General features: G+C 52.8%; 1 protein-coding gene and 1 non-coding gene across 6 annotated transcripts in view; both read right to left on the bottom strand.

Moving 5' to 3' along the window:
* Positions 1 to 5,919: 5,919 nt before the first annotated feature.
* LOC137760395 (U6 spliceosomal RNA) lies at positions 5,920 to 6,026 on the bottom strand. Its single transcript, XR_011073340.1, has one exon. It is a non-coding gene; the product is annotated as a U6 spliceosomal RNA (small nuclear RNA).
* Positions 6,027 to 7,960: 1,934 nt separating this feature from the next.
* The window catches only part of PDE4A (phosphodiesterase 4A), a 42,340-nt gene continuing 22,843 nt past the window's right edge, over positions 7,961 to 27,457 (bottom strand). For all 5 annotated transcript variants that reach the window (XM_068537009.1, XM_068537005.1, XM_068537006.1 and 2 more), the window contains 14 exons: positions 24,503 to 24,694; positions 23,556 to 23,592; positions 23,365 to 23,435; positions 22,525 to 22,574; positions 22,232 to 22,344; positions 18,672 to 18,765; positions 16,907 to 17,130; positions 15,745 to 15,843; positions 15,484 to 15,648; positions 14,821 to 14,920; positions 14,538 to 14,692; positions 14,182 to 14,304; positions 13,533 to 13,715; positions 7,961 to 11,470 (listed from right to left, as the gene is read on the bottom strand). In XM_068537009.1, coding sequence (XP_068393110.1) covers positions 10,790 to 11,470; positions 13,533 to 13,715; positions 14,182 to 14,304; positions 14,538 to 14,692; positions 14,821 to 14,920; positions 15,484 to 15,648; positions 15,745 to 15,843; positions 16,907 to 17,130; positions 18,672 to 18,765; positions 22,232 to 22,344; positions 22,525 to 22,574; positions 23,365 to 23,435; positions 23,556 to 23,592; positions 24,503 to 24,694 — 2,287 coding nt within the window. In that variant the 3' untranslated portion in view covers positions 7,961 to 10,789. The remainder of the gene's footprint in view (positions 11,471 to 13,532; positions 13,716 to 14,181; positions 14,305 to 14,537; positions 14,693 to 14,820; positions 14,921 to 15,483; positions 15,649 to 15,744; positions 15,844 to 16,906; positions 17,131 to 18,671; positions 18,766 to 22,231; positions 22,345 to 22,524; positions 22,575 to 23,364; positions 23,436 to 23,555; positions 23,593 to 24,502; positions 24,695 to 27,457) is intronic.

Consider the following 27,457-nt stretch of genomic DNA (forward strand, 5'->3'; position numbering starts at 1 on the left):
ACTTGCAACAAGTAAGGAGAACACTGGGAATCCTGGTTTTAAAATATAAATGTTAGTGGGAATATACAGTATTGCACAAGATAGAATTTAAGAAAATTAAATTTAAAAGAAAAAAGAATAGAGAAAACAGACTAGGTTTGAGACCCATATCTGTCACTTACTAGGTGCAGATCCTCTCTGGGCCTCATTTTCCTCCTCTGTAAAGTGGGGAATAGTAACAGTATCTAGCACCTGGCACACAGTAAGAATACAATAAATGTATTATTATTATTATTTTTTAAAATATTTATTATTTTTGGCCGTGTTGGGTCTTTGTTGCTGTGCGCGGGCTTTCTGTAGTTGCAGCGAGCGGGGGGGGGCTACTCTTCGTTGCAGTGCGCGGGCTTCTCATTGCGGTGGCTTCTCTTGTTGTGGAGCACAGGCTGTAGAGCGCACGGGCTTCAGTAGATGCGGCATGTGGGCTCAGAAGTTGTGGCTCACGGGCTTAGATGCTCCGCAGCATGTGGGATCTTCGCGGACCAGGGCTTGAACCCGTGTCCCCTGCATTGGCAGGCGGATTCTTAACCACTGCGCCACCAGGGAAGCCCAATGCAGTATTATTGACTAGGAACGAGGTAAGTACTAAAAACCTGAAATGCTAACATTAATCTGAATTATTAAGGTTTTCAAAGTCAGAATGATAATGATAACATTTTATTACCTCATAGTACTATACCTGCATTACTTAAAATTCCTCACTGGCTCTCATTACCTGTGAAAAAATCCGTGCTTCCACCAACCCACCTGTCTTATTTTATGATGGTTTTGTAGCTCCCCAAGACCCTCAGGGTTGATACAGGAAGTGTGGCCTAAAAGGAGTGCAGCACCCTCTTGCGGGCCTTTGGGTAAAAAACGGAACTATTTCCAGAAAAGAAAAGGAGCGAGATTGGAGAAGCCCCAGAGTGTAGAATGCCCTGATTTTGGCTTGTTCCTATTTTTTAAAAAATCAGCATTCTTCAGAACTTCTGGGAAAATTATATTTTTATAAATAAACAAGGACTCTCCCTCCTGTGAGCACCGGCACCAAATCCACACCTCAGGGTTGTAACTTTGATTTTATTACACCAAATTTTAAGCCGGACACCCAGGAACACTTTTCAGACTACACATCCCAGGATCCCCTGGGATTTATTCAGTTGATTTAGACAACATTTGTGGGAAATTCGAAACTGCAGCCCGATGCTGACGTCAGCTCCCTCTTTGCCTTCACTTGCCCTCAGCTTCAGGGTCAGGAAAGATTAATAGCATTAGCCAAGGAGTTGGTGTTTCTTAAGTCTCAGCTATCGCAGGTGGATTCTCTTTCATTTCTAGCCCATGTCTTTCCCTTACTGATCATATTTCACCGTCTCTGACCATCTCCCAGTTCCTCTGAGGATTCACCAAGTGAACAGATGAGGCGGGAACAACAAATATTTCAGTGCCTACCATATTCCAGACCCTGTGTAGATACAACTGGGAGCAGAAGACATGGTTTCTGCCCTCCTGTAGCCTATGGTCAAGGGCGGTGAGGGGTGGACAGTTATTTGTATTTTATTAATGTACAACCAGAAACCCTGAGAAGTGCTCTAGGAAAAAGTAGCTTGCAGAAGTCATAAACAATGTATTTTTTTGCCTTGTATTCATAATTATTCCTCTATTCTTCGTCTTGTTCACCATTTTATTTACTGGCACACACTAGGAGCTTCACCCATATTTGAACGTGGAGTAGACGAATTCTTGGTCACAGTGGATGTATGATAAACATTTGTGAGATTAAATGGAATTGGTGAGGTCATGCAGATGCTTCTCCAACGGTGTGGATTTCGCCAGCTCTGTGCAAGAGTAGAGCTACTTAGCCTGTTACGATTTTAGTTCAACCCAAGAAGCCCTTTTGACCTTTCTTTACCTGTTATCATCAGATACCTTGGAACTTCATGGAACAGAGTAATCCCTCTTTCAGGTAACAGCCTGCACATATCCAGTTGCTGAATAAGTACCTACTGATGATGTCAGGAGCTGTGAGAAGCACTTGATAAATATTTTAAGGCAGCTTTAGATCCTTCCTCCAGCTCCCATTTTAGGAGAAACAGCCCCAGTTCCTTAAACAACTTCTCATGTGACATGGTGAGTTCCTTTATCAGCTAGTTTCGCTCCCCCGCCCCCAAACATTTTGAGGGTGATTTGAGCCTTGCCTTCTCCCTCTCCCCAGCTGGGGATAGGAAAGCGCAGGAGGGGGCTTTGGGACTTCTCATGTACGGGGACCACCGAAGCCCTTGCCGGGGTCCTTCTTGAATTGCAAGGGAGGAAGAGATTACCCTCAGAGAGAGAAGGGGGATGAGGGGTTCTTTCAGGGTGTGGGGATGGCAATGACGACAAACTCTCAGGAAGGGAGGGGACAATGCCAGACCCCTTCTCAGGAAGGAGGAGCAATGCGGGGACCCTTGAGGAAGGGGGGGAGTATGACCCTGGGGGGGGTCCCCTTAGGAAAGGATGACATAGGAGGGGACCCCTCAAGAAGAGGGGGTGAGGCCAGGGTCGGTCTCCCTCAGGAAGGATAATGCTGGGGCTCCATCAGCAAGGGGCCTGACACCAGGGTTCCCTAAAGAAGTGGGATCGACTCTGGCGTCGCTCTCAGAAAGAAGAGACGCTGCTAGGGTTCACTTCAGGAGGGCGAGAGGATGCTGGGGTCCCCCTCAGCACGGCAGGAATGACGCTAGGGTAACTCTCAGGAAAGGGGGATGACGCCGGGGTCTCCCTGAGAAAATGGGAACGGCGCTGGGGTCACTCTCAAGAAGGGAGTGAGGCCAGGTCCCCTCACCCGCCTCAGGGTTCGTCGCACCTGCCTCGGTCCAAGTTCCTCGGCTCCCTCAGTCATCTCGTTCGAAAAAGCGCAGCGGCCGCGCATCTCATTGGCTGCTTTATTGGCTAACGACAGCTACGACAACCAATCGCAGCTCGGGGAAGAAAATATCCCGCGCGACCTTGGCACGCCTTCTTCCCAGTCTACGCGCCGCGCACCTTCCTGCCTGCTGTAGTTCCTCAGACCCACTCTGGGGGGCGCACAGGGGTTCGAACGCCTAGTCCTACCTCCTTCCTCGCCTGTGACCCATTTTATAGAATAGTACCTACTTAGCAGGGCTGTTAGGAGAGTTAAGTGCAGTAATTTATGTAAAACAGTGCCTGGCACATGGTAATCGCCTGGCAAACCTGAGCTGTTATTATTTGCATTTTACAGCGAGGGAAACTGAAGCACAGCATGAGTAAGTAATCTGCTCAAACTAACTCAGTCATTAACTGGCAGAGTCGCGACCAGAATCCAGAGTCCGTGTGCTTATCTACTATGCTTCTGTGGCTCCCAGATAACAAATACTGGCTATTTCTTTCCTCTGATTATGGAATAACTTCCCCTTGATTATGAAAGTAATACGTGTTCATTGCAAAAATTCAGAAAACATCCAAGACTACAGAACAGAAAACACCAGTGTCTTTTAATCCATTCACTGGAGACTGTAAATATTTTGATGAACAAACTGCTTTTTCTATGCACATATGTAGGATGGTATAAAGCAGAACATTTTTAAGAAATTTATTTTTATTTATTTATTTATTTTTGGCTGCCTTGGGTCTTCATTGCTGCGCAGGGGCTTTCTCTAGTTGCTGAGAGCGGGGGCTTCTCTTGTTGCGGAGCATGGGCTCTAGGCGCGTGGGCTTCAGTAGTTGTGGCTCGTGGGCTCTAGAGTGCAGGCTCAGTAGTTGTGGCGCTTGGGCTTAGTTGCTCCTTGGCATGTGGGATCTTCCCCGACCAGGGCTTGAACCTGTGTCCCTTGCATTGGCAGACGGATTTTTAACCACTGCGCCACCAGGGAAGCCCATGCAGAACATTTTGAAGCCTGCTCTTCTCATTGTGAACATCTTGTCATTTCAATAAATATAGACCTACCTCATTGTTTTTATTTTTATTTATTTATATTTATTATATTTTATTTTTAAATTATTATTTATTTTACCTATTTATTTTGGGCTGTGTTGGGTCTTTGTTGCTGCGCACGGGCTTTCTCTAGTTGCAGCGAGTGGGGGCTACTCTTCGTTGCGGTGCGTGGGCTTCTCATTGTGGTGGCTTCTCTTCTTGTGGAGCATGGGCTCCAGGCGTGCAGGCTTCAGTAGTTGTGGCACAAGGGCTCAGTAGTTGTGGCTCATGGGCTCTAGAGTGCAGGGTCAGTAGTTGTGGCGCATGGGCTTAGTTGCTCTGCGGCATGTGGGATCTTCCCGGGCCAGGGATCGAACCTGTGTCCCCTGCATTGGCAGGCAGATTCTTAACCACTGCGCCACCAGGGAAGTCCCACCTCATTGTTTTTAGTAAGTGCATATTACTCCATCATACAGGAAGCATAATTTCATGACTACCTAGTGTTGGACATCTGGGTTCTTAACAATTCTTCACTATTCCGACCAGCACTAGAATGGGCATTTGGTACCTGCAACTTTAGGTTTTCATCCAACTGGTTCTTTTTTTTTTCAAATTTTTTTATTGGAGTAAAATTGCTTTACAATGTTGTGTTAGTTTCTGCTGTACAATGAAGCGAATCAGCTGTATATATATCTATATCCCCTCCCTCTTGGACCTCCCTCCTCACCACCCCCCCCCCATCCCATCCATCTAGGTCATCACAGAGCACTAAGCTGAGCTCCCTGTGCTATACAGCATGTTCCTACTAGCTATTTTACTCCTGGTAGTGTATTTATGTCAAACCTAATCTCCCAGTTCATCCCACCCTTCCCTTCGCCCAATGTGTCCACATGTCAGTTCTCTACGTCTACGTCGCTATTCCTGCCCTACAAATAGGTTCATTTGTACCATTTTTCTAGATGCCACATATATGCGTTAAAATACGATATTTTTCTCTTTCTGGCTTACTTCACTCAGTATGACAGACTCCAAGTCCATCCACATCTCTACAAATGACCCAATTTCGTTCCTTTTTATGGCTGAGTAATATTCCATTGTATATACGTACCACATCTTTATTTATTCATCTATCGCTGGACATTTTTTTTTAAAGTTATTTATTTATTTATTTTTGGCTGTGTTGGGTCTTCGTTGTGGTGCACGGGCTTCTCATTGCGTGGCTTCTCTTGTTGAAAAGCACGGGCTCTAGGCATGTGGGCTTCAGTAGTTGTAGCACACAGGCTCAGTAGTTGTGGCACATGGGCTTAGTTGCTCCAAGGCATGTGGGATCTTCCCGGACCAGGGCTTGAACCCGTGTCCCCTGAATTGGCAGGCGGATTCTTAACCCCTGGGCCACCAGGGAAGTCCCTGGACATTTTAAAAATAAATTTATTTATTTGTTTTTATTTTTGGCTGTGTTGGGTCTTCGTTGCTGCGCGCGGGCTTTCTCTAGTTGCAGCGGGCGGGGGCTACTATTCGTTGCAGTGCACGGGCTTCTCATTGCAGTGACTTGTTGCAGTGCACGGGCTCTAGGCCCGCGGGCTTCAGTAGTTGTGGTGCACGGGCTCTAGAGCGCAGGCTCAGTAGTTGTGGTGCATGGGCTTCGTTGCTTTGCGTCATGTGGGATCTTCCTGGGCCAGGGCTCGAACCCGTGTCCCCTGCATTGGCAGGAGGATTCTTAACCACTGCGCCACCAGGGAAGCCCCGCTGGACATTTAGGTTGTTTCCATGTCCTGGCTATTGTAAATCGTGCTGCAATGAACATTGGGGTACATGTGTCCTTTTGAATTATGGTTTTCTCAGGGTATATGCCCAGTATTGGGATTGCTGGGTCATATGGTAGTTCTGTTTTTAGTTTTTTAAGGAACCTCCATACTGTTATGTTGTTCGTAGATTTTTTGATAATGGCCATTCTGACTGGTGTGAGGTGATACCTCACTGTAGTTTTGATTTGCAAAAATATGGAATGCTTCACGAATTTGCATGTCATCCTTGGGCAGGGGCCATGCTAATCTTCTCTGTATGGTTCCAATTTTAGTATATGTGCTGCCGAAGCGAGCACCAACTGGTTCTTTAGGATAAATATTTTTGAAAGTGCAACGTTTGTGTCAAAATGCATGCACAGTTATGTTTTTGATAAATATTGTCAGACCACTCCTGGAAAGCTGTATGTGCTAATTTCTACCAGCACCAACGAGCTATGAAAGTGCTTTGCCTACCCCTGGATGACCCATCTTTTCATTATTTGCCAATAGGTGAAAAAAGAAAACTGTCTTCTTTTCATTTTACTTCCATATATTTTTATGCTGAGAAAAGAGGGAGAAATATTACCCACATCTCAGGATTTTGTGCATGTGAACTAAAATAGCAATAATAATATAAAAGTACCAGGCAGCTATCATTGTCAAACAGGCATTGGGTGAAGTGAGATCCCTGCCTTATTTCCCTGAATTTTCTCAACACTGTGAGATCACTTCTCAGCCTCAGTTTCCTCATCTGCAAAATGATAGTACGTATCTCAAGAACAGCTGGAAAGTTGATAAAATAATCTGAGTAATGGGTTTAGCATAGGGCGGAGCCCTCTAAAGCCTGGGCGAGGTGGAGCCATTTGCCCCAGACCCCTGAAGCCTGCAAGTGGCTGATGTCAACCTCAAAGAATGAACCGACTCCACCCCTTCCCAGGGCCCCCTGTCCTGTTCAGATTACACGGTTTCTCTGCCCTTGGCCACCTTTCCCTGAGGAAAGATGAACTCCCCAACAGGAGAATTTTAAAGAGCCAGTTGACGGTCACATGCCACCTCTATCCTTTGACCCACATTCTCAGACTGTCACCAAGTCCCAACTCAGGAGGCATGTGGGACATCACTCCTACCCTTTTACACTTGGGAAAACTGAGGTCCAGAGCAAGAAGGCTCACCCAGAGCCACCCACCTAACCCCTGCAGGCTGGGATTGATACTGTCGCCTCCTGACCCCCAGCCCAACACCCTTTCCCCGACTCTGCTTCCCTTTGAAACACCCTCGGGAAAACAACTGTGTCTCCTCGTTGCTTCTTGCGCAAAATTCAGATTCCCTGGAAACTTCTACCTAGTTTTTCAGCTTTGCTCCTCCCCCCTGGGTCCAGGCTGGCCCCTGCTCCTCTGGCCCAGGATATCTACTATGAATCTTTAAGTCAAAGTCAAGCAGGAGAACCTTTGTATACATTAAACCCTCTACATTAACTCTCTCGCTTAAGTGCCAATACTGCACAGTCAGATATAGTAGCCATTGGCTAAACGTGGCTACTTAACGTAAAGGAAAATTAAAACTCCAGTTCAATTGCCCTAGCCGCATTTCAGGTGCTTAATAGCCACCTGTGGCTAGTGGCTGCCTTATTGGATAGCGCAGACATAGAACATTTTTATCGTCATAGAAAGTTTCACTGGACACCCTCTCTAGTCTGGAACTTTTGTTAACCCCATTTTATAAATGAAACAATTGCAGGTCAGAGAGATCACGCCCAAGGTCACACAGCTACAGCTGGGATCCAAACCAGTCCTTGGCCACTAGAGACAAATAGCAGAGTAGGTGGGTCGGCCTATCCTCAGATCCAGGGAAGCTGCCATCTTTTTTTTTTTTTTTTTCAGTATTTTTTTATTTGGCTCCGTCGGGTCTTAGTTGTGGTGTGCAGGTTCTTCGTTGCGGCACGCGGGCTCTCTAGTTGTGGCTCTCGGGCCCTAAAGCACGCGGGTTTAGTTGCCTCGCAGCACACGGGATCTTAGTTCCCCGACCAGGGATCAAACCCGCATCCCCGGCATTGGAAGGCAGATTCTTAACCACTGGACCACTAGGGAAGTCCCAAGCTGCCATCATTTTGTTTCAGAAGACACATGCTGTGAATATATACCGGTCCCACTGTGCTTAACCACTTAAGGACTGTGTGTGTACGTGTGTATCTCTGTTTATTACACACCAGAGGCAGCCCGTATTCTAATCTGAAAACCTGCATCACAAACACTTCCTCCATCTTCATCTTTATTCACAAGGGAAGTTTTGCTAATTAGCATAATGAATGGCAGAAACGTTTTATTGGTGAAATCGGGGCTTGTTAATTAGGCTGATAAAGGTTGGAAAAATGGGCTCCCAGGGGTGGAGTTAACAGTATTCAAATAAGTGGATTGGTTAAAATATCTGAGACTCACTAGCTCCCCGATCTTGTATGAACTCGTTGGAAAAACAGAGCTAAACTCCCAAGCTGGTCCTCTGTGAACTTGGAGGATTCAGCTTGTCTGATATACATCATAAGGTTCACAGGCTTTAGGATAGTCAAGTCTGTTTGTTTGTTTTGGTTTTGTTTTAATGCAGCCTGAGGGCTGCAACACTATCATGGCCAGAATTCATGGAACTTACAGATGTAAATTCTCTTGTGCTAATAAATCAAGTTTAATGTCTGCAGGGCAGAATTTGATCCAAGAGCTTTTGTCATGACCTGGCAACCAGATGTTGGAGGTGGGGGTCAGTCAGGTTTCCAGGAATGACTTCGTGGTACCAGGAGAACCCGCCTTGCGTCACATATGCTCCACGTGAGAGAAACAAGGCTTACCTGGGTCTGCTGGCCTCTAAAAACTGCGTGGTCTGAACCTCCATTTTACAACCTGCAGCCCCTGTGCCTGGACCTGGCCCAGGCCGGGGGGCTGCCTGCCGCCAAGCTGTCTGCACCCCCTTCAAGTTCTATCTGCTTGGGAAGGGGCAGGGAGAGAGGCCGCTCATTTTCCCCACACCTCCCCAGACAGATAGCGAGAGAGACACACACCTTGAGAAACAGGATGGGAAAGGAAGCCACATCAGCCAGGAAGATGGGTGAAAGCCTCGGTTTAATTGGAGACAAGATCGAAGGACTGAGTATCGATCAGCAGACCTACTGACTGATCATCAAAGTGGAGCAGCTCAAGGGGGTACTGACTCCCCCCCCCCCACTCCCCGGGGTCCCTGTCCCCAGTTGCCGATCACTCCTGGCCCTGGGGCCGGGGGAGGGGCAGGCTCTGCCCAGTCCTCCCTCACCCTCTCTGATGACATGACTCGCCGTTCAACAACAGTGCTGAGTCCACACTTCTGGGGTCTATGGTACAGTTTGTATAATACAGCAGGAATGGAGACTCCCATCGGGAGACCCCCAACCCCTCCTTCCCCTGAGTCAGCGGGGGAAGGGCAAATTTATTTTCCCTTTTTGCCTCTGTAGAATAATTTACAAACCAACCTTACAGTATGTACAAAAAAAAGAAAGAAAGAAAGAAAAAAACAAAGAAAGAAGGAAAACAAAAAAAAAAAAAAAAAGGCCCACTCCGGTGGCCGGCTGGGTCTGAAACTACTTTCACTACAAAAATGAACCCTGTACAGCATCGTGGGGGTGGGAGCGGGTGGTACTCCCCACAGGGAAGGACAGACAGATGGAAGGCTGGGGGGAGCTGGGGGCTACAGTACCGTGTGCTCCGAACTGGAGGGGAGAGAAATGAGAGAGAGAGAGGCCGGTCCTGCCCAGCTGCAGAGCCAGGCTGAGGGGCAGAGCGGAAGGCGAAGAGGGGGTCTTTCTTTCCAAACAGCCCCCCATGGCTTGGAGAAAAATGGCCTTGCATCTGTCTGTCGTATTGCTTGGGGGAAGAGCTAGGGGTAGAGGGGGAGGCTTGGCAAGGTGCGGGCAAAGGAGAGATGACCTTGGCTGCCAGGGTGGGAAGGGCTGCCCAGAAAGGGGACGTGGGTGTACACCGTTATTGCTTCCTCCTAGGGCAAAGAGTCGGGGAGGGGGGCAGGAGGATGCTGGGGAGGGGGCTGTGCCCATGATGGGGACTCTGGGCCTGGCCTTACTCCACCCAAGGTGCAGGTGGGAGCCACTGCAACCCCCTCTCCTATGGCCGTGGGAATCATTAAGGCAGAAACAAGAGGAGAAGCAGCTGGAAGGAGGGGTGCGGCTCCAAGCCGTCCCCCGCCCCCGCAAACGGAGAAAATTCAAAAGGAAACCAGACTGGAAGGGGAAAGGGGTGTGGCCAGTGGAGGGGGGGAGGTGGATCAGGCCCTCCTCAAACCTCAGACCCCAGGTGGGTGGTGTGAATGTCCCTCCAACACCCTACCCCTGCATCCTTAAAATCCCCGTCTCCCCCCTGCCCGTCCCCCAAGTCAGTATTGCCAGGTTTGTGCAAAATGAGGCTGAAGACTTCTGGGGGGGACGTCAGAGAGCTCATGGGGCGCCCCCTCCCCGCCCCCAGAGGCCCCGCCCAGAATGGCTATTCCTGGCTGGGTTCTAGAGACCCTCCCAAATTCAGAAGAAAAGTCTGGAGGGAGACCCTACACCAGGTGAAGAGACCAAAGAGGCCGGAAGACTGAGCCTGGAACCTGGGGCGCGGGGCGGGAGGGGGGAAGGGGGGGGAAGCGTGGGGGGGGAAGCGGGGGGGGGGGGGGGAGGGGGGAACGTGGGGCTCTGGGGGGGGAAGCGGGGGAGGGGGTTGGAGCTGGCCGAGGGGAGCTGGGAACGGGAGCATCTACAGTTGCTGTGTTTCATCCTGGGTTTTTTTGTTTTTTTTTTGTTTTTTTTTTCTAAAAATGTAACAATTAAAATTCCAAAAATAAAATCCCTTCCGGGACCTCAGCCCCTTGTTCCCCAGCCCCCACCTCCAAAAAGAGGCCCCATGGGAGGGGGTGGGGGGAAAGGGGAAAAAAAGAAAAGAGAAAAAACCCCACTTTTCTGTTTTCTTTTTTCTCAGGAGGCCCAAGAGTCTTTGAGGCAGTGGAGGAGGTGGGGGGGTGATGGCGGTGGCGGGAGGCAGGGAGGCCAACGGGGTGTAGAGGCTGAGGCTCAGGTAGGGCCTCCAGCTGACCCCCACCCTCCAGGAGCTGGGAGTGTGGATGGATCCTCGCCCGATGTTCCTGTGCAGGCACAGCACGCCCTTTTGGCAGCCTGATCCTCTTTTTGGGCCCCCACCTCGGCCGCCGTGGAGGGGAGGCCCAGAAGGCCCGGGTCCTCCTCTGGAGGGGGCGGGGTCCTCAAGACAGGCAGAGGGAGGCTCTCAGGAGACAGGGCAGGGGGGCTGCTGCAGCCTACAGATGCATCTGGGGGCGTGGACGCGTCCTGACCCTTAGCCACACTATCTGCTGAGTCTGCTTGCTGGGTCAAGTACATTTCCTCTACCTCCACCTCCGTAGACTGGTCCTGGCCATCGACCTCCAACGGTTCCTCAGCTGGGAACACATCCTGGGCGGTGGACAATTCCTGCACTTCAGTTGCACCTGGGGCAGTGGACACCTCCTCCTCTTCTTCCTCCTCCAGCGTCAGCTCAAACTGGAACTTATCCAGTGGAGGGGGGTGGCCTGGTCCCCCGGGCTCCTCCTCAGGTGGTGGCGATGGGCTCTGCCGAATGGCGCTGTAGTACCAGTCCCGGTTGTCCTCCAAAGTGTCCAGGATCTCTTGGGCATCTGGGTGAACCAAGTCAGCCCACGTCTCCCACAGCGGGTGTACAATGTAGTCGATGAAACCCACCTGAGGGAGGGAGAAGGAAGAATAAACCAGGGATCTGCTGGTGCAGATGGCACCGCCATGCTGCGGGATCTAATAAAAAATTTTTTTAAAGTCTTTATTGAATTTGTTACAATATTGCCTCTGTTCTATGTCTTGGTTCCGTGGCCACGAGGCATGTGGGATCCTAGCTCCCCCACCAGGGATCGAACCCACACCAACCCCCGCACTGGAAGGTGAAGACCCAACCACTGGGCCGCCAGGGAAGTCCCAAAGATCCCGCATGCTGCGTGGCGCAGCAAAAAATAAAAAAAATAAAAGATGTTGATACCCTTGGACCCAGCAGTCTTGCTTCTCCAGAGCCACCCTGGAAAAACTCTTGCACAAGTAAGAAAAAAAGAAAAAAAAACACGTATGAGATGCAAACAAAAACTGGTAACACCTCCATATATACATCAGTTGGGAATTAGTTTATTTTTTTAAGTTATTATTTTTGGCCACACCATGCGGCATGTGGGATCTTAGTTCCCCGACATTCCAGGGAGGAATGGCTGGAGCTTCAACAGCATCTGTGACCACAAGAGACATCTCTGAGGAGAGAAGCCCCAAGCTTCGCATGATAGAAGAGAAACACTGAAAGTTCTGGGGTGCCTGCCAACTATGTGGAGCCAGAGAGAGCCAAATTCTGTTTCTCCAGACTTTCCCTACATAAGAGAAAAAAAAAAAATCAATAAAGCTTTATCCTGTTTGAGTCACTGTGAATTCCTAACTACTAAACACTTATATGTCCACCAACAGAGCAATCACTACACAACACAAACCATTATCCATCTGTCTCTGTGGGAATACTATATAGCAGTGAAAAAGGATAAGCTTAATCTATGTGTAATAATGTGGACAGATCTCCAAGTCATTTTTGGAAAGAAAAGGCAAGCTGTATAAAAATAGGTATACATTGGGATTCCCTGGCGGTCCAGTGGTTAGGACTCCGCACTTTCACTGCCAAGGGCCCAGGTTCAATCCCTGGTCGGGGAACTAAGATCCTGCAAGCCATGCGGTGCTGCCCCCCCCCCAAAAAGGTATATATTGATACAGTTTATATTTTTTAAAAAAGCTAAACCCACAAACTATTGCTATTAAGTTGCTTGTGAACATGAATACATAATAAAACAAGCAAAACTGGTTTTCATCAGGGGTTTGGGGCTATGTGCATGCCCTGGGAACATTTGGAAGTGTTTGGAGACATTTTTGGTTGTTACCGCAGGAAGGGGAGGGTGTTCCTGGCATCTAGTGAGTGGAGGCCAGTGACGCTGCTCAACACCCTACAATGCACAGGACGGTCCCACCACAAAGAATGATCCAGCGCCAAACGCCAGCAGTGTTGAGGCTGCATAACCCTGGATGGAAAGGGCATACACACCGAACCGGGAAGAGGAGGTCTCACCAGGGAGGAGGCTGGAAGCAGGGAGAGTGAGAAACTCTCATAGTCACACTTCAGTGTTGTCTTTTACGAGACTGTGTTTCTGTCCCTCTCGTTAAATTAAAAAGGCACGTGATGAAGACGAGTCACTTAACTTCATTTCAAAATCCACCAAGGGACTTCCCTGGTGGTCCTGTGGTTAAGACTCCGCACTTCCAGTGCAGAGGGGCACGGGTTCAATCCCTGGTCAGGGAACTAAGATCCCGCATGCCACGTGGCGTGGCCAAAAAACAACAACAACAAAATCCACCAAAACTCAGGCACAAAATGAGTGGCCAGATTATAGGGAAACCGAGAGGCTGAAAGGACATGAAGTCTGTAACTAAGGGCCAGGTAAGTGTTATTACTGATGTTACGGCAGTTGCTACAAATGAGTTACAACTGTCTGGGTGCAAATCTACTTATGAGTCCAGAGGCTCAGTTCAATTATTTTGTGGAGGAGAAAGTGTTGCCTATTTCCCATCAGGATAGAGAAGGAAAAAACAGACAAAGACAAACTTCACACTGTGTACGGGCAGGTTAGGCCCTCTTGGGCCTTTGGAGCTCCAGGCCGGTGTGGGGTCAGGAGGGCCGCCCTGCTCTCTGCCAGTGGTGCGGAGACTGTACCTGAGACTTCTCCACCGAGGCCGTGTGCTTGTCGCACATGGGGCTGATCTCCATGCCACGTTCGCGTTCACGGTCGCCCTGCTGGAAGAACTCGGCCATGATGCGGTCAGTCCACTGGCGGTACAGCTCCAGCGGCTTGGTGGGGTTGCTGAGATCTGCACAGTGCACCATGTTCCGTAGGACCTGTATGGGGTGGGGGACCTTCAGAGGCCGTGTCCCCCTCCTAGTCTGAGGCCTCAGGCTTCCTTACTTCCCCTTTGGAAGGAGAGTAGGGGAGAAGGGGTAGCGGGGAGATGGAGAAAGGTAGAAGAGGTGAGGGAAGAGGGTCGATGAGTGGGGGAGAGAAGGGGAGAGATGAGACGAGGTTGATGAGCAAAGGGCAGAGGGAGGGAAGGGAAAAGAGGCGGTGGGGAGACGGGTGTGGGGGACATGGAAACGGGTTGATGAGGAAAGGGAAGAGGGAACTGGAGGAGATGGCGGGAGATGGGATGGAGAGGTGGGATTTGGCAAGGGTTAGATGGGAGAGGAGAGAAAAAAGAGACAGGAAGATGGGCAACCTGGGAGCTGGAGCAGAGGGAGGGGCAGCAACCCAGACCTAAGGGGGGAGGAGAGGGTCCAATCTCGCTGTACGGTGCGGGGAGGGGGGCACCTGGATGCGGTCGGCATAGTTATCCAGCAAGAGCACCCCCGAGCTGGTCACTTTCTTGGTCTCCACCATGGTCTTCAGGTCAGCCAGGAGGGTCATGTGCTTGGACATGTCCGTGGCCAGCACCTGTGGGCAAGAAGTTGTCACAGGGGCCGTCGAAGCCTGGCCGCCCGCTGTACTGACCTGGGCAGGGCCTCTGGAGTTTTCACTCCGCACAATCAGCCGCCACGACCCACTCCCAAAGGACGTCTCCCCCACTAGGGGCCTTTCTATCCCAGACTCAGACCTGGCCCTCCCCAGTGCCCCCTTGACCCAAAGGTGACCTTTCCCACTCTGTCCCCGCCCCTCGCCCCGCCCACCATGTCGATGACCATCTTGCGCAGGCTTTGCCGCTGGCGCTTGCTGAGGTTCTGGAAAATGTCGCAGTTGTCTTCCTGCAGCAGCTTGAAGCCCACGGCCAGGTGGTGATTCTCCAGCACCGACTCGTCGTTGTACATGAGCGCCAGTTCAGAATCTGTAGCCCAGGCAGGGTCGGGCAGTCAGGGGAGGGGAGGACCCACCCAGGGCGCCCCCCCGCTGGGAGGGGAGCCGCAGGCCCCGCCTCCAGCCCAGCAAGCCCCGCCCCCGTGGCGGGCCACTCACTGGTGTTGATGAGGAACTGGTTGGAGACACCAGGGTGGTCCACATCATGGATGGAAGCTGCGAAGAGGGCGGCGAGAATCTCCAGGTCCGTGAACACGGCCTGGGGGCAGAGGGAGACGGGTTAGAAAGATGGGGAGTCAGAGAGACTGGATAAGAGAGAGATGGGGAGTCAAGAAAGATGGGGAGGGCTTCCCTGGTGGCGCAGTGGTTAAGAATCCGCCTGCCAATGCAGGGGACACGGGTTTGATCCCTGGTCCGGGAAGATCCCACATGCCGCGGAGCAACTAAGCCCTTGCGCCACAACTACTGAGCCTGCGCTCTAGAGCCCGCGAGCCACAACTACTGAAGCCCGCGCACCTAGAGCCCGTGCTCCACAAGAGAAGCCACCTCAATGAGAAGCCCGCGCACCTTAACGAAGGGTAGCCCCCGCTCGCCGCAACTAGAGAAAGCCCACACGCAGCAACGAAGACCCAACGCAGCCAAAAATAAATAAATAAATTTATAAAAAAAAAAAAAAAAAGAAAGATGGGGAGTCAGGAGAGAGAGGAACGGGGTCAGAGAGAGATGGACGTCAGAGACTCAGGGTCAGAGAGATAAACAGAAGATTGGAGATGGATAGTGTGGGGGGCAGCTGGGGAGACATGGGGGCCAGGCGATGCTCACATCCAGCGCAGGTGTGGCCAGCAGCACGTGGGTGGACTGCAGCACGTCAGCCGCGTGCAGGCTGTTGTGGTAGGCCACATCGGGGTGGTAGTGGTCCTCCAGGGTCAGCATGTATGTCACCATCGTGTCCACCGGGATGCGGAACTTTTTCAGCAGGTCCCGCTCCTGAGGGCAAGAGTAGGGGGCGGTGACCCCCACACCGGCCCTCCGCTCCCCGCCCCGCCCCCTCCCTTGCATCCAGCCCCACTCAGCCCGCCCTACCTGGAATATCGTGTACATGATGCAGCTGAGGGAACGGCCCCCCGCATAGTCCGACACGCAAAAGATGTTCAGGCCCCACTTGTTCAGATTTTCCAATTCCTGGTGGAGATGGAGGCCAGAGGTCAGGAGCCCCCAAGGCCCAGGGCCCTCTAGACTCTTTTCTAGGAGTTCAGAACCCTGGTCTGAATAGTGGCACCATTATCGCTCACCCAGTAGATGGCATGCTCAGCAGTATAGAATTTACTGCCCAGGTCCTACTGGGCCAGAAAATAACAAAGCAACCCCAGAGTCTACTGAGTGTGTATTATCCACCAAGCAGTGCACTAAGCGCTTGATTTCACATAGCAGGTGACGGAACCAAAACTCAGAGCAGCGACATGACTTACCCGAGACCCTGCATCTCACAAGTGGCAAAGCTAGGATGTGAACCCAGCGTGGCTGACCCCAAAGCACAGCTCAGCCTCAGTTAAACTGCTCTTGGGCGCTGAGAGGAAAGGAACATGGGCTAATTTTCCATGTCTCCCCAGAATTCAGAACAGCACCACCACATAGTAGGTGCTCAATAAACACTGAATGACTGAATATAGCCCTGGCCAGTACTGGCACGCAGAGGGTTACAATAAATGTCAGCTGAGGGAGCCACTGGGCTTGCATCAAGTCCACTGTACAAATCAATGTGGGAGCCCCTTGGCTTAAGATTTCATGGAAAAGCCAGGAGGCAAATCCGGGTCTGGTCTGTAGTGGATGCTGTTTGGGCTCTGTCCGGATTCCCTTCACTGGTCAACGCACCCATCACCCAGCTGCTGGGGCTGTTGCTTACAAAGACTCACAGCTGCCCCTTGTCAAAAATCTGCTCTTCCCCCACAGGAGCTATGTGAAGGGGGTGATGCCATCCACCCTGGGGACAGCCCCCAGCCCATGACTGACACAAGGGTATAAAATGCCAGCACACTTGCCTCAAGGTGGGCTCAACTCAGTGCTGTTTTTCATACTCCAGAGCCCCCTGTGGACACCGGCTGAGACCACGCCCTCTCTCCGGAGAGTCTCATAAAGCAGGTACACCCGAATACTCATCTCAGGCTGATCCAAAGCCCAGTCCTTCTTTGGGCCCCAGGAGAACCCTGCCCCTCTCCAGCCCAGCCCCCGCTGAGGCCCCACCCACTTGGGCCAGGAGTTCCTCTTGATCGGTCTTCACCCCAAAGCGGGGGATGCTGGAATCGTTCAGGCTGCTGCTACGCATCAGCTTCTTCACCCCGGTGATCTGAGACATCGGCTGGAACCGTGGCCCAGGCGGCGGAGGCTGCTGGGAAGGTCTCTGCCGTGGCACTTGCTGTTTTTCTCGATCCTTCATTGCGGGTGATGGGATCTCCACTTCATTCTGCTTGTCTGCAGAAGATAGAGGAGAAGCCAGCATGAGAACCTCACAGAGGCTCCCTCATCTGGCTCTCAGACCCCCCCTCAACCCCTCAAGCCCTGGGAAGTCTCACCCAGGAGGGCAGACCTATTCCGGGTGTCATGCTGTTGGTTACTTATGGACTGGAAACCAGAGAGGAGGTAGGAACTCTTCTGGGAGGTGGTGGGCTGGAGTGGGGACCCTGGGGCCAGCCCAGAGCTATGCGGTAGCCCCAGTCCAATCACCAAGTTTGGCATGGGGGTGGCGTGGGAAGTCAGGAAGCAGGGTGGGGATGCTAGAGAGAGCCACCGCCTGCCTCGGATAGGCAGGGAACCTTATCCAGCAGGCAGGGAAGACACCCCCATGGTGACCCAGAGGTGGGTGGAGGTGGACAGCGCTGGGAGGCGGGAGGGAAGGGTGGTCTCTGGCTCCATGGACCCCCACCCCCACCCCCTGGACACCAGCCTGCCTGGGGGCCAGCCCCAGAAGCCCCTTTCCTGAGCTCTTTAGGGTTTCCAGAGCCCAGCCAGGGCCACCCATTGTGACCTGGGGCCCGCCAGTCAATGACAGGGCCTAAGAGGGCTCATTTGCATGCCGTGCTCTTATTGGCTGGATCTCAGGCACACCACACCCCCATTGGCGGGAGTGTTTGAAACTCTGAAACCTTCTTTCCAGCTTGATGGGGGGGTACCCTGAATTCCGTTTGGTGACAAATTCTGAGGGTGAAATTATCCTGAGTTTGTGGGGGATATCCTCAGCTAGGTCTCTTGGGTTCAGGATGAGGTTAGGATGAGTTGGAGATCCCCATGAGCTTGAGGGTTCCAATGAATTTGGGGTATTCTACTGTCTTCAGGGTTCCACTGAGTTAGGAAATTCTCCTAAGTTTGGGGAATCACTTACAGGTTCTTAAGCGGGAGAATCCTATTAAATTTGGGTATCTAAAGTTTGGGGGGGTCTACTGAATTTGGGGGGGGTCATACCAAGTTTGGGGATTCTACTGAATTTGGGAGACTTTTCAGCTTGGTGGAAAGGTTTAGGGGTCTTTTATGGGCTCTTAAGGGCAGGGGTTCCCTTAAGTTTGAGAACCCTACTGAGTTCGGACATCTCTCAAGTTTGAGGGGTCTTCTGAATTTGGGGGGGCGGAAATCCAAGTTTGGAGATTCTAGTGAATTTTGGGAGACTTTTCAGCCTGGAGGCATTTTAAAGTTTAGGAATTCTATTTGAGTTTGGGAGTTTCTTGGGGTCTTGAGTTTAAGAGTTCCAATGGGGTTCCCCTGAGTTTGGAGGAGCTTTGCAGCTTGGAGAGATTTTTAAATGTGTGTGTTCTATAGAAGTTGGGGTCCCACTAAATTTGGGGGCATCACGATATAGGAGCGCTTGAGTGTGGTGACTTTGACCTTTGGGGAGTTGAGTCAGGGTCCCCTGGGCAAATGTGGGCAACAGGACCCAGGGTCTGGGTGGCCCCCTGCAGTCCAGTTATGCAATGCCTCCCCCCACCCCCATAACCCACACACAAGTGCCACCCTTCACTCACCTAGGAATGTGGTGGAGATGTACTCAGAGACCTGGTTTCCTGACCTGCTCATCTCTGACAGGTGTGTGAGTTCACGGTTTAGCATCCTCTTGAACTAAGGTGAAGGACGCAAGAAGGAAGGAATGATGGGGTCATGGCAGGTGTGGGGGGTGGGGTGAGGCCAGGCCCTCTCAAGAAACTTCTGAAGAACCCATGAGTCCCTCTCACTTCTCTGCTCAGCCAACAGAGTCCTCAGCAGGCTGCTAGAGGGGAGGGGTCAGTCCTTCCTCTCCTCCCAGCTCTGGATGGGGGTCCCCAGGCTTGGGGAGTCAGGACTCAGCATACCCCTCCCTGTCTGAGGAAGCGGGGCTCCTCTCACCATACTCCCTCCTTCTCCCCCCAAGGAGGAGCCAGAGGGGCACCTGTGGAAGGGAGGGGCTCCTACCTAACAGGGAGCCAATGGGGTGTCAGGAGAATCCCGTCACCATGGTGATGGGAGTCTCCTTAGCAACTCCCCCTCCAACCAGCTGCTGAGCTGGGGAAAGGGGGGGCAGCCGGCAGGCCCTTTAACCCCTGCCTTCCCAGAGCAACCCCTGGCCCAGGTCTTCTCAGACAGGGACCCCACTCCCTGGGGTCCCAGCCCCCAGCCCCCAGCCTGGTTTGGAAGGAGGGAATGTAGTCCTGAAGTTCTGGGTGGAGAGGTTTGACCAGGGCAGGGAGAATAGTGAGCTGAGGAAACCCTAGTTCAGTCACCCAGGGGAGGGGGTTCCCATCATAGCCCCCTCTCCCCCAACTTCAGAGTGGTGGACAGATGCACAGATGGACGGAGTATACCCAGAACCAGGCTGGGGGCTCCTTCTGGTCCCCCCATAGCACTTCACACAAGCATCTGCTGTGACATTGTGCATGAGGAGAAAGGGCATCGGCTCCCCGCCCCCAAGCTCCACCAAAGCACCCCCAAAGCAGGAGCAGACTCTGTCCAGAGAGGCAAGAGGGACATTCAGCAGGAAGGGTGAGCCCGCATGGCCCACATCAGGATGAGCGCTCCTGCCTCCCAGTGCTGCCAGAGGCCTGGGCACACATAGAGAGTCAGACACACACACACACACACACAAACACACACTCACACACATACACACAAGATGGACCCACAAAGTCACACAACCGCACACAGAGTCACAGACTCCCATATTACACAGTTCTACACAGCCCCAGACGCACAAACCAAGGAGCATACACAATAAGGCAGTCACTGACACTCAGGGTCACATGCCCCAGAAAAATCACGCCGCTCTGGGCTCATAAACATGGCCCCAAACACAACACCACAATCGGAGCCACGTGATTTCAGCCAGGGCCACCCCCTGGTCCCTGACCCAGGCAAACAAGCATATAGTCAGGCAGCCCCCCACCACTGCAGACACACACGTGTGTGCACTGACAGTCACACCCAGAGAAAGACCCACACCCCCAGCCACCCGCCATCCACGCCCAGCCCTGGGCCACACACAGAGACCCAGTCACAAGGCTTCATGTCCAGGCCGCACACGTGCACAGCTGCACACACAAGCCTAGACCGGGGGCTGGAGGGTCTGAGGTGGGAGGACCAGAGCCGGGTCTCCTGCCCATCCTCCACCCCGAGTTCCCCTACCTGGTCCCACCAGCCCACCAGCCATGGCTTGGAGCAGGTCTCGCAGAAGAAATCCACCAAGGGCATCTTGGAGTCTTAGCCCTGCTCAGGGCTGCCGCACACAGAGGCTGGGCTTGGGGAGTCCCGGGATTAGCAGCTACTGTGCGGGGGGGCGGGGGGGCAGGGTGCTGGGCAGGTGGGCAGTGGAAGGGGGAGCCGCGGAGGGGCCTGGGCCGGCCCAGCAGGGCTGGGGGCTCCCTTCCCCTCCGCGCTCCCGGCAGCAGACCTGGTTACATGGTCCGCCAGCCCCTGGCCCCGATGGGCACTCCGGCGGCGGCGGCTGGAGGCGGCCAGGGACCCCTGCCCATGGGGTGGGGGGGGGCAGGGTAAGGGTCCCAGGAGGAGGCCTCGGAGGCTCTGGGCTCCGTGTGTTCGCCTGTGTGTGTGCGTGTGCGTGCTCACTGCAGCGCTGGCAGGCTGCACTCGATGTCAGGTGGTGCTGGAGGTGGGGGGGGCGTTAAAGGGGCATTGGAGCCCACGGGCCTCGGGCAGGACCCGGCTGGGGCTGCTGGGCAGAGGCAGGGAGGCACGCACACCCTGGAGAGGACGTGCCCCCTCCGGGGACACACCCAGAGACAAAGACACACACCCACATGATCCCCACACAGACACACCCACACTCAGACACACCTTCCACGCCAATACAGCCAGACACTTGACACACTCATGCACTTGAATACACTCCAACACCCAAATGCTCTCCGTCCTTTGCTGACCACACACACACACACACACACACACACACACACAGAGTCCCAACTCTGTTGTTCAACACATTTATAGGTATATAGTTGACCTCACAGAGATACAAATGCCTTCAGACACACCCCTTCCAAGAACGCAGACTCACACTCAGATGTGGAGACACACACTAAGGGATAAATACCCAGATACTGGACACACTTACAGACACACTCAACACACCCACAGACACACTTGTAAACAAACACAAATACCCATGTGGCCTTAGACACATATGTGCCCTGACAAATCCATAAGGGGATACTCACACTCACACCCACACACCCCATCGCAGAAATACACCCACAGACCTACATTCAGAGACACGGTCACATTCTCGGATGCTCAACACACCCTCAGGGACACAAGCGCCCTCAGACTCACATGTTCACAGACAAACCTCCACCCATGGGTGTATGCACCCCCCAACACAGACACCTCTACCTGCACATTCATTTCCTGATAGGCATCCCCCCACAAGGGCTGCTATCATGCTGCACAACTCCAGGAAGTGTCATTCACATTGCCTGCTTTCTGAATGGTGTCCCCTGGATTTGTGCAGTGCACAGTCTGCACAGCTGTACATGGAAGCCTTGCACCCTCTCCCGCAGCCCTGCAAGCGTGCACACACACACACACAGTTACAAACACATGGAGATATACACTCAGATTCACATCTGGACCAACTCACACCTCTAGACATACACACCCCTCTGCCACAGCCCCCCACACTTACAGCCCCGTGTAATCAGCTGTGCACACCTATACACACTCCATAGATACACACGTGCATGCCACTCCTGCTGGATCCTAGTGGAACACACCTTCCCGCGCTGCAGATGTGTAGCCAACAAATCAACAGCCACATAGACCCAAAGCCACAGATACACATTCATAAACCATACAAACATACAACCCACCCCCCAGGAGAGATGGTCGCCTACGGACACGCACACATACAAACACGCACACACATACACCCCAGGGCCCCCCAGCCCTGGGAAAAGTCAGAATCTATAGGCGCTACAAAGTCCGCCCAGGGATTGACCCCACCCCATAGGCTCTAGCCACAGGCTGACCCCGCCCACCAGCCACGCCCCAAAGTTAACCCCGCCCCAGCAGTTGGCCCCACCCCACAGGCCTTGCACACCTTGTGGGACGCCATCTCGCTGACAGACCGGTAGGTCTGCATGGTCTCCAGCTGCTCCAGACACCAGTCGAGCTCCTCCAGCGTCTCCCGGGCCAACTGCTGACACGTCTCTTCTGGAGAAGGGGCAGCCGGGGCAGTGACTGAGAGGGTCCACATGCAGACCCCCAGAGGTGATGGGGCCCCACCAGGTGAGTAGGGTGCAGGGAGAAGGGGGTGAGACAGGCTCCCAGGGTGAGGGACCCCCCCACTGGGGCAGCAAGAGGGGCCTTTCCCATCCCCCGGGGCTTAGTTACCTGATAGTGTGGCCTTGCAGACGGGGGTTGGGCCGCCCAGCGGGGACCGCCTGCAAAGAAATGGGGCTCCAACAACAGCCTGGTCCTCCCCCATCTCTGCTTCCCCCTGTCTGTGAAGAGTGCTGATTTTCCTTTTTCTGAGCCCTCTCTGTGCTGCCATGTACTCTGCCCGCAGCCTCTCACAGAGCCCCACAAGAACCCATTTTACAGATGAGGAAACTGACGCTCCAGGAGGTGAACTGGCTTCCTCAAGACTACACGGCTGGTAGGGTCAGGTCCTGTGTCTCCGAAGTCCCTGCTTCCCTGATCATCCCTCCCCCCAGCTCCTTGAACTTGAGGATGGCTCTGCCCCCCACTCCCAGAGGGACCAGCAGCTCTCAGCTACACCCCTGCCCCCAAATAATAACAACTACTTCTATTTAGCGAGCACTTACTATGTGCTGGGCAATATTCTAGCACTTTTTATATATCACCTTCTGAACTCCTCATAGCAGCTCTCTAATGGAGACACTATTAAATTCCCGTATTATGGAGGGGAAACCGAGGCACCACAGGATGCTATTTGCCCAGCAAGTTGGCATCAGGGCCAGAAGTGGCCCAGAGGCTGGGGCGGCTGGCCACCTAAGAATTCTGTCCAGACCCCCCCATCTTTATTTATAAAAGTTTCTGTGTCTTAGGCATTCGAATCACAATGCTTTACTGGCTCAGAGGGAGCTGTCACCTGAACAGAGGCTCAGAGAGGTCAAGTGCCTGCCTGAGGTCACACAGCAGCACGGAGAGTTGAACCTAGGTGTGCTGAGCCTCATGATCATGGGGCATTGGGGCCCAGCCTCCACTTACTTGTTGCTGGGAATGGGTACATTGGTCAGGAGGGAGAAGTTGCTGCGAACGCTCCGGAGACTGGCCAGCACCTGGGTTGGGGAGCCACAGTGAGGAAAGTGGTCCACCCAGAGGGGCAGCGGGGGCTGGGCCCCGTCCCCAAGTGTGGGGTAAGGTTAGAGCCCCTTCCCTCCTTAGGGGAAGGGTCTTACCTGGGCGAATGGTGTCACGATGAGGTCCTCTGCGTGCCTACAAGGACAGGCGCAGGTCAGGAGTCCTCACAGTGGGACCCCCAAGGGCCTGGGGTGGAAAGGGGCTGGGGTGCAGGGAAGCAAGTCTCTGGGGGGGTCACTCTGGGGGGGGCTGGGCCCGGGGAGGCTGGTGGGTAGGAAGGGGGCTCTGTGGGTCGGTGGGGGGAGGACATTTACACCTCACAAGGGTGGCCACGCTGCGGGGGGCCGGGCAGGGAGAAGGGCTCAGGGGTGTGGGTGGGCGAAGAGACAAAAGGAGGGCGATGAACACACCATAGGGGCTGGGCTTGGGGAGACCAGCGGCGGGGAGGGCGCGGAGGGCCGGAAGGAGCCGCGGGGAGGTGAGATGGATGCCTCGATGGGTAGGGGCGGGGCTGGAGGACTGGGTGAGAGGGAAGGGGGCTGAAGAGATCGGGAGTGCACACACCTCCACAGGTGGTCATGATAAGGGGGGCTGGCTTTGGGAAGCCCGGAGTTGGGGAGGAAGAGGGGGGTCAGCCAAGGTGGACACTCTGGAAGGAAGTGGTGGCCAGGGGGGGCTCCCTTCTTGCTGGAGAGACGGGATGACGTGGGCCAGGTCCCCAAAAACCAAGGGGTAGGAGTGGGCTTGGGCAGGTCGGGTGGGCGGGTACTATATGGACTTGAGTCCGGGCTGGGCCTGAGGGAGGGATTCAGCGTGGCTGGGCAGGGGGCAGAGATAGGGTGGGCGCTCATACGCCACTGGGTGGACACGCTACAGAGGGACTGAGCCCTCGACAGGGGAGAAGGGTGCTGTTTACTTTTCACTAGGGAGGACGGGTGTGCGAGTGGACGGGGACTTGGGCAGTGTCCCCCTCCTTGCTGGGAAGGGCAGCTTGTGCTGGGGCCAGGCCTGGAAGAGCTGGCGGGTAGGGATAAGGGGTGCTCACGCCTCGCTGGTGACCGACGAGTTCCGGGACATGGTCTTGGGTGACATGTCATAGTCGCTGTCTGAGCGGTAAAGAAAGGATTCTCGGCGCTGGCTGGTGGCCGCCCCAGCGTGTAGCACGAGGCCCGGGCTCGCCTGCGAGTCCAGGGGGCTGCGGCCTGGCGATGGCGTCGGCCCATTCTCCGCCTCCAAGCTGCAAGGGGCGGGCAGGAAGAGGGGTCAGGGGGGCTGAGATGGCATTGGGGGGTGGGTCAAGAGGAATAAGGGGACCAAGGAAATTCCTGGCAGAGAGACAGACACCCCAAAAGAGATGGGAGACAGGAAATGACAGAGATGAGTGACTGAGCGCCTTTGTGGGCCAGGTCCTGTTGCAGGAGCTGGAGACACAGCAGGGACCAAGACAGACCATGATCTGCCCTCACAGAGATGACACGGGGAGGGCTAGACTATCAACAGGTTAACCTAGCAGCAACGCACACCCCAAAAGTCGTGGGGTCCTCCTTGGCTCTGTCCTTTCCTTTGCACCTCAAATCAACCAAATTTGTTCAGAATCTGTCCGCTTTGCACCTCTTCCTTGGCCAGCCCCACCTTATCACTTGCCTGGACCAGTACATTCGCCTCTGCCCTGGTCCCCAGGCTCCTGTCTTTGCCCCTCAGTCTGCTCTCCTACAGCGGCCAGAGGGAGCCTGTGAACACCTGAGTCAGGTCACATCGCTCCTCTGCTCAGAACCTTCTATGGCTCCCAGCTCACTCAAAGCAAAAGCCAAAGTCCTTGCTGTGCCCACAGACCCTGCCCCACGACCTCCCAGTCTACCCCTCACGTACTCTGCTCTAGCCATAATGGCCTCCTTACTGTTCCTTAACATTCCAGATACATTCCTGCCTCAGGGCCTTTGCAAGATCCCTTGCCCAGATCTCCACTGGCTCCTCCTTCACTTCCTTCAGGCCCCTTCTCAAATGTCGCCTCCTCAGGAAGGCCTCTCTTGACCAACCCATCTAAAATGTCAACCCCTGCCCTTATATTTCACATTTCCCTTCCTTAAAATAAATACTACTTACCTGACACATTCTATATTTTACTCTTCACTGTTTGCCTTCCCTTCTAGAACTAAGTTCTGCAGGGCAAGGACTTTTGTCTGCTTTGTTCACTACTGTATACTTTGGGCCAAGAACATGGCCTGGCACGCAGTGGATGTCCAACAGCTGTCTATCGTATGAATCAATGTATGAGTAAATGAATGAATATACGGACTGCCATGCAGAGAATTAAAACTAGGTGGGTGACTGGAGAGGTGATTTTTGCTGATATGGTTGAGGCAGGCCTCTCTGAGGAAGTGATATCTCCAGGATATCTTTCAGGAGCAGGGCCTGGAAGATGAGAAGGAGTAGGCCACAGGTCAGGAGGTAGGAGAAAGTACTCCAGGGTGAGGAAACAGCAAGTGCAAAGGCCCGGTGGCAGGATTTGGTTTTTGTTGGAGGACCAGCAAGGAAACTGGTGTGGCTTGAGCAGAAATACAGACAGATGACATAGATACAGCTACATAAGGACAGGACACAGCCTGGTGGCACTGGCAAGACAGACCCTCAGGATGAGTCAGGGAAAAGCTGGCTGTGCCACTTCCCAGCTGTGTAACTTGAGGGAAAGATGGAATTTCAGTTTCCTCATCTACAAAATGGGGACAACCACCATCTGCCTCAGGTCATCCAGGTGACCAACGTTAACACAGGCAAAACGCTCAGAATGGTGCCTAACAAAGAGCTCAAAAAACATTGGCAACTGTAAGCCTATCAGTCCCATATATGCCACTTGGGGAGTGAACTCAGCAAGGCAATCAGTATGAAGATTTGAGGATGAGAGTGGGGAGCTGTGTGCTTGTGACATGCTGTGTGACTTCAAGAAGGTCACTGCCTTCTCTGGTCTGTTACCCTTAAAGTGAGGGGGTTAGTAGACTGGTCAGCCGACTTCAGGCAATGCTCTGGTGGGTACAAGGGGGTAGGGGGAAGAAATAGAACCCCCCCCACACACACACTTTCTGGTCCTACTACTGAATGTCAGCCTAAGATTTTATTTGAATGTTCCCTCTGCCAAGAAATAAATCTGAAATCTCCTAGGCCAGGACAGTGATCAACTTCCATATATTGAGCCTTTTTTCCGGGCCAGTCCTGGGGTGAGGGAATGGGGAAGGACTTTATTGCTTCCATTTTACAGATGAAGAAACTTAAGGTTCAGAGAGGAGAATGATTGGCTCTATGTCACCCAGCAAGGTCATGGTGGGGTCAGAATTCAAACCAAAGTCTTGTGAGTCCTCAGACCAAAATGTTAACTGCTGCCCTCTGCTGACTTGACCCCCATCAGAGCACATTCCTCCCATTAGAGCAAATGTTTCCAGGGGTCAGGCGGCCAACATAAAAAGCAGAGTGGAGCTGGGGACACTGACCAACCAGATGTTCCAATTTTAGGAAAGAAACCAGACATTTTAAATAGTCAAAAATTCAAACTTCTTTTAGAAACAAACTTCAAAAAACGTTTTAAAAACATTGAAAACTGCTCTGCAGAAGACACTGTCAAGAGAATAAAAAGACAAGCTATAGACTGGGAGAAAATACCTGACAAAGGACTTGTAGCCAGCGTACATAATGAACTCTGAAAACTCAATAATAAGAAGACAAATAACTCAGTGAAAAAATGAGCAAAAGTATGGTCAGTTCACCAAAGAAGATAAACAGATGGCAAATCAGCAGAGGAAACATCATTCCTCCTTAGGCAAATGCAAATTAAAACCATGGACTATCACTTCACACCTACTAGGATGCTAAACAAACAAAAACTGACAACGAAATCAAGTGGTGATAAGGATTCAGAGCAACTGGAACTCCCATTCATTGCTGATGGGAATGCAAAGTGGTACGGCCACTCTGGAAGACAGTTGGTCAGTTTCTTATGAAATTAAACACA

This window comes from Eschrichtius robustus, chromosome 2 (genome assembly GCF_028021215.1).
Source record: "Eschrichtius robustus isolate mEscRob2 chromosome 2, mEscRob2.pri, whole genome shotgun sequence".
NCBI classification, from domain to species: domain Eukaryota; kingdom Metazoa; phylum Chordata; class Mammalia; order Artiodactyla; family Eschrichtiidae; genus Eschrichtius; species Eschrichtius robustus.